The following is a 6552-nucleotide window of genomic DNA, read 5'->3' on the forward strand; positions in this document are numbered from 1 at the left end:
GATGTTGTTGTTGATGTTGTTGTTGATGTTGTTGATGTTGTTGGTGTTGTTGGTGGAGGAGACTCTGCTGCCCTACAAGGAGGTGTTGTGGTGATGATGATGATGTTGTTGGTGTTTGTGTTGATGTTGTTGTTGTTGTTGTTGATGTTGTTGTTGTTGTTGTTGGTGGTGGAGGCTCTGCTGCCCTACAAGGAGGTGTTGTGGTGTTGTGTTGATGTTGTTGTTGTTGGTGTTGATGTTGTTTGTGTTGGTGTTGTTGTTGTTGTTGATGATGTTGTTGGTGGTGTTGTTGGTGTTGTTGGTGGTGTTTGTGTTGTTGTTGTTGATGTTGTTGATGTTGTTGTTGATGTTGTTGTTGTTGATGTTGTTGTTGATGTTGATGATGATGTTGTTGATGTTGTTGATGTTGTTGTTGTTGATGTTGATGTTGGTGGTGGAGGCTCTGCTGCCCTACAAGGAGGTGTTGTGTTGATGTTGTTGTTGTTGTTGTTGTTGATGTTGTTGTTGATGTTGTTGTTGATGTTGTTGTTGATGTTGGTGGTGGAGGCTCTGCTGCCCTACAAGGAGGTGTTGTGGCCGCGTCGTCTGGACGAGCTCCTCGCCGGCAAAGCCGTCGTGACGGCCGCCCTGCCCGGAGTCTCCCCACCCCTCAAGCAGGTCAGAGGTCGCGGGTCGGAGGTCACGCGGTGCGCGGGTCGGAGGTCACACGGTGGGCGGGTCGGAGGTCACGGAGAGAGAGACGCAGATGACAAATATAGAACCCACGACCTCCTGTAGACCAGGCGAGGTAGTCAACATCTCACAGGGTCCGGGATCGAACCCACGACCTCCTGTAGACCAGGCGAGGTAGTCAACATCTCACAGGGTCACGGATCGAACCCACGACCTCCTGTAGACCAGGCGAGGCGGTCAACATCTCACAGAGTCACGGATCGAACCCACGACCTCCTGTAGACCAGGCGAGGTAGTCAACATCTCACAGTGTCCGTGATCGAACCCACAACCTCCTGTAGACCAGGCGAGGTGGTCAACATCTTCTCCCCCACTCCACCCCTCTCTTCCAGGTGAGTTTTTCCTCCCTGGAAGCGCTGGCTTCAGCCGACGGTCACGGTGACGACGGTGACGGTCACGGTGATGGTGGCGATGGTGACGGCGATGGTGACGATGGTGACGATGGCGATGGTGACGATGGTGCCGGGCGCCATCGTCGTCGCCGCGTGCCATCTCTGGCGGGCGCCTGCCGCTCGACGCGTTGCGACGTGACCCCCGGGGCGTACGAGGGAGGCCTCAAGACGTGGGAGGGCACCTGGGACTTGCTGGGCCTCATGGCGAGGGGCGGGGGCGGGGGGGGTGGGGGGGGGCGGGGGGGGGTGGGGGCGGTGGGGGTGGGGGGGGAGGGTGTGTGTGTGCGTGAGGGTGGTGAGGATAAGGGTGTGTGTGAGGGTGTGCGTGAGGGTGTGTGTGTGCGTGAGGGTGTGCGTGAGGGTGTGTGTGTGCGTGAGGGTGTGCGTGAGGGTGGTGAGGATAAGGGTGTGTGTGAGGGTGTGTGTGAGGGTGAGGTGGGTGTGTGTGTGCGTGAGGGTGAGCGTGTGTGTGTGCGTGAGGGTGTGTGTGTGCGTGAGGAGGGTGTGCGTGAGGGTGTGTGTGAGGGTGTGCGTGAGGGTGTGTGTGAGGGTGTGCGTGAGGGTGAGGAGGGTGTGTGTGAGGGTGTGTGTGAGGGTGTGTGTGAGGGTGAGGGTGTGTGTGAGGGTGTGCGTGTGCGTGAGGAGGGTGAGGGTGAGGAGGGTGTGTGTGAGGGTGGTGAGGATAAGGGTGTGTGTGAGGAGGGTGTGTGTGAGGGTGTGCGTGAGGGTGTGTGTGAGGGTGTGCGTGAGGGTGAGGAGGGTGTGCGTGAGGGTGTGCGTGCGGGTGTGCGTGAGGGTGTGCGTGAGGGTGTGCGTGAGGGTGTGTGTGAGGGTGAGGAGGGTGTGCGTGAGGGTGTGCGTGAGGGTGTGCGTGAGGGTGTGTGTGAGGGTGTGTGTGAGGGTGAGGAGGGTGTGCGTGAGGGTGTGCGTGAGGGTGTGCGTGAGGGTGTGTGTGAGGGTGTGTGTGTGCGTGGCTTGAGGGTGTTGGACGTGGGCTGTGGGTCGGGCTTGCTGGGGATCTACGCCCTGACCAGAGGCCAAGCTCACTGTGTCCACTTCCTGGTACGTACACACACACACACAGACACACACACACACACACAGACACACACAGACACACACACACAGACACACACAGACACACACACAGACACACACACAGACACACACAGACACACACAGACACACACAGACACACACACACAGACACACAGACACACACACACTCACACAGATACACACACAGACACACACAGACACACACACAGACACACACACAGACACACACAGACACACACACACTCACACAGATACACACACAGACACAACAACAACAACCGCCATTCGCCACTAAGTGGCGGTGACGTCACCACGACGCTTGTGCCAGGCCATGTGCACCTTGAGGCTATCACGTGAAGTGTCGAACGCCCGCTGGCAGGAGGTCACGGGGCAGACCCAGCAGGTGCCACGGGTCGACTGACCGAGATGACCGAGATGACCGAGATGACCGAGATGACTGAGATGACTGGCTGATGCACCACCTGTGCCCCCTACTGTGCCAACTTGCTGTGCTTTAGCCACCCGGCGCTCCGCTCGTTGTTGTGAGCGTCGCTCCTCCGCCCTCCTTTGTTGTTGGAGGGCGACTGCCTCCAACTGCCCAGTAGCGTCCTTCACGAGCCTCCTCCACTGAGGCTGATCTTGACACCGCTGGTACCAGTCATCGGCAAGTCCACTCAGCTCCACGTCCTCCTGTACCACATCACTCCATCTCTTCTCTAGCCCGTGCCGCGCCCGTTTAGCCCCCTCGATCCGGCCGAACAAAAGCTGTTTAGGCATGCGGTGGCTGGGCATGCGGGCTACATGACCCAGCCAACGCAGCCTTGCCTGCCGGAGGAGCTCACCGATGGGACTTTGTCCACATCTTTCAAGAATTTGTGAGCTCCTCACACAATCACTCCAGACCAGGTGCCAGCATCATGGTCAACTCGGGCATTGAAGTCACCCAACAAGATGACTCTATCCCGAGTGGCCACTTTAGCCAGCACCTGTGACAGGAGGTCATAGAAGGCATCTGACTCATCGGCTTTGCCTGCATCCCTCCACGGATGTTCGTTTTCGGTGGGGGCATAAGTAACCACGACCACCACTCCTCGCCTCTGGTTGATGGGAAGGCGAGCCCAAAGTAGCCTGGGGCTTACAGCTTCCGACACCTCACCGCCACGCTCCCACGCCCCCTTCATTCTTTTGTTCAGAAGAAGAGCCACTCCCTGTTGTTTGGCAGTCTCCTGCCCCGAGTGGAGGACTGTCCACCCCTCATGGTGGCAGGAACCAGAACCGGTCCACTGGACCTCCTGAATGCCGCAGAGATCCAGGCGGTACCGGTCCAGCTCCCGACAGAGGAGTGGCAGCCTCTCCTCCGCAGTGAGCGTTCGAACATTCCACGTGGCCACATGAAGTGGCTTTTCGTTGCTTCTGGAGGAGCCCCGAGGGTGAAGATTCAATCTCCTGGCTCTGCCAAATGGGGTTTGGCCAGGAGACGTCATAGACGCCTGTCCCCCCGGGGCCTCCGGCACAAGCTTATTAGTTACATATTTCAGTCGTGGTCTCGTGGTAATTAATTGAGGGTGGAGGGGCTACCAGCCCCTCGCACCCGTCCAGAGCCCCCGTTTAGCCGCTGTGGTGGTCACAGTCACCATGAGGGGAGAGGCCAATGGGCATTGACCCTCCCCCCACAGCACTGCCCACGACAGAGTTGCCCGTCCGGCACCGCGAGGAGGTTGGAGGTTGTTTTGCCAGACACTCATACACTCACAACAACAACAACAACAACCGCCATTCGCCACTAAGTGGCGGTGACGTCACCACGACGCTTGTGCCAGGCCAAGTGCACCTTGAGGCTGCCACGTGAAGTGTCGAACGCCCGCTGGCAGGAGGTCACGGGGCAGACCCAGCAGGTGCCACGGGTCGACTGACCGAGATGACCGAGATGACTGGCTGATGCACCACCTGTGCCCCCTACTGTGCCAACTTGCTGTGCTTTAGCCACCCGTCACTCCGCTCGTTGTTGTGAGCGTCGCTCCTCCGCCCTCCGTTGTTGTTGGAGGGCGACTGCCTCCAACTGCCCAGTAGCGTCCTTCACGAGCCTCCTCCACTGAGGCCGATCTTGACACCGCTGGTACCAGTCATCGGCAAGTCCACTCAGCTCCACGTCCTCCTGTACCACATCACTCCATCTCTTCTCTAGCCCGTGCCGCGACCGTTTAGCCCCCTCGATCCGGCCGAACAAAAGCTGTTTAGGCATGCGGTGGCTGGGCACACACACAGATACACACACAGACACACACATACAGACACACACACACGGACACACACACTCACAGACACACAGACACACACACAGACACACACACAGACACACACATACAGACACACACACAGACACACAGACAGACACACACACACAGACACACACACTCACAGACACCCACACTCACAGACACACACACACTCAGACACACAGACACACAGACAGACACACACACACAGACACACACACTCACAGACACACAGACACACACACACTCAGACACACAGACACACACACACACACTGACACACTCACCCACCTCCCCCACCCACCCCCCCACCCCCCCACCCCCCCACCCCCACCCAGGACTACAACGAGGAGGTGCTGCGTGAGGTCACGATGCCCAACGTGCTACTCAACGTAGACCATGGTGACCATGGCAACCGTGGTGACCATGGCAACCGTGGTGACCTTGTAGACCATGGTGACCATGGCAACCGTGGTGACCATGGCAACCGTGGCGTCAAACGCGTCGCGACCGACCAATCACCTTCCTCCGAAGCGGACGACGACCGCCATCACCACCGTCACCATGGCGACCACCTCCCCCGTCACCACGGCGACCACCTCCCCCGTCACCACGGCGACCACCTCCCCCGTCACCACGGCGACCACCTCCCCCGTCACCACGGCGACCACCTCCCCCGTCACCACGGCGACCACCACCACCCCCTCTTGGACCGCTGCCGCTTCTTTGCGGGCGACTGGTCCGCCGTGGAATCGGCTTTCTCCACCGGCGGTGGACTCACTGGTGGACTCGAAGGTGGACTCAGAGGTGGACTCCGCTACGACGTGGCCCTCACCTCCGAGAGCTGCTACCGCCCCGACTCGCTGCGCCGTCTGCACTCACTGCTGGTGACGCTGCTCGCACCGGGGGGCAGGGCCTACGTGGCCGGCAAGCGGCACTACTTCGGCCTGGGGGGTGGCACGGGGAGCCTGGAGCGCTACGCTGAGAGCCGGGGAGAGATGGGGACCCGTGTGGTGTGGGCGAGTGGGGGGGGTGGGGAGGGTGGAGGGGGTGATGGGTTACGGAGGGAAGTGTTGGAGATGTGGCCTTTGGTGAGATGATGATGATGGTTTGGTTGCTGAGATGATGATGATGGTTTGGTTGCTGAGATGATGATGATGGTTTGGTTGCTGAGATGATGATGATGGTTTGGTTGCTGAGATGATGATGATGGTTTGGTTGCTGAGATGATGATAATGATGATGATTTGGTTGCTGAGATGATAATGATGATGATGGTTTGGTTGCTGAGATGATGATAATGATGATGGTTTGGTTGCTGAGATGATGATGGTGTCGTTTGGTTGCTGAGGTGATGGTGGTGGTGGTGGTTTGGTTGCTGAGATGATAATGATGATGATGGTTTGGTTGCTGAGTGGTTGATGGTGGTGGTGGTGGTGGTGTGGCTGACTGGATGATTGAGTGAGGGTGAGGTGGAGGTGGTAGTGGGGGCAGGGCCTACGTGGCCGGCAAGCGTCACTACTTCGGCCTGGGGGGCGGCGCGGGGAGCCTGGAGCGCTACGCTGAGGCACGGGGAGAGATGGGGACCCGTGTGGTGTGGGCGAGTGGGGGGGGTGGGGAGGGTGGAGGGGGTGATGGGTTACGGAGGGAAGTGTTGGAGATGTGGCCAGTGGTGAGATGATGATGATGGTGGTAGTGGTGTGGCTGGCTGGATGATTGAGTGAGGGTGAGGTGGTGGTGGTGGTAGTAGTGGCTGGATGAGTGAGTGAGTGTGAGTGAGGTGGTGGGGGAGGTGGAGGTAGTAGTGGTGGTGGTGGTAGTGGTGGAGGTAGTGGTGGTGGTGGAGGTAGTAGTGGTGGTGGTGGTAGTGGTGGTGGTGGAGGTAGTGGTGGTGGTGGAGGTGGTGGTGGTGGTAGTGAAGGTAGTGGTGGTAGTGGTGGAGGAGGTGGTGGTGGTGGTGTGGCTGGCTGGATGAGTGAGTGAGAGTGAGGTGGTGGTGGTGGGGGTTGATGGTGGTGGTGGTGGTAGTGGTGGTGGGGGTGGTGTTAGTAGTGGTGGTGGTGGTGATGGGTGGAGCTTTCTGCGTGCTATATA

The 6552-nt window shown here is 58.8% G+C and overlaps 1 protein-coding gene across 1 annotated transcript; it reads left to right on the plus strand.

The window, feature by feature from the left end:
• The first annotated feature begins 2102 nt into the window (after nucleotides 1-2102).
• On the plus strand, nucleotides 2103-6102 carry METTL18 (methyltransferase 18, RPL3 N3(tau)-histidine). Its single transcript, XM_078624188.1, has 2 exons — nucleotides 2103-2186; nucleotides 4798-6102. The coding sequence occupies exon 2, from the start codon at nucleotides 4831-4833 to the stop codon at nucleotides 5557-5559; it is 729 nt and encodes a 242-aa protein (XP_078480314.1). The 5' UTR covers nucleotides 2103-2186; nucleotides 4798-4830; the 3' UTR covers nucleotides 5560-6102.
• Nucleotides 6103-6552: the final 450 nt, after the last annotated feature.

Source organism: Lampetra planeri, unplaced genomic scaffold, assembly GCF_965212315.1.
Source record: "Lampetra planeri unplaced genomic scaffold, kcLamPlan1.2.h2 scaffold_656, whole genome shotgun sequence".
In the NCBI taxonomy this organism is placed as follows: domain Eukaryota; kingdom Metazoa; phylum Chordata; class Hyperoartia; order Petromyzontiformes; family Petromyzontidae; genus Lampetra; species Lampetra planeri.

What these genes read in the sequence shown, in the direction of transcription:
- METTL18 (XM_078624188.1), top strand. Translation starts at nt 4,831, where the DNA reads ATGCCCAACGTGCTACTCAACGTAGACCATGGTGACCATGGCAACCGT.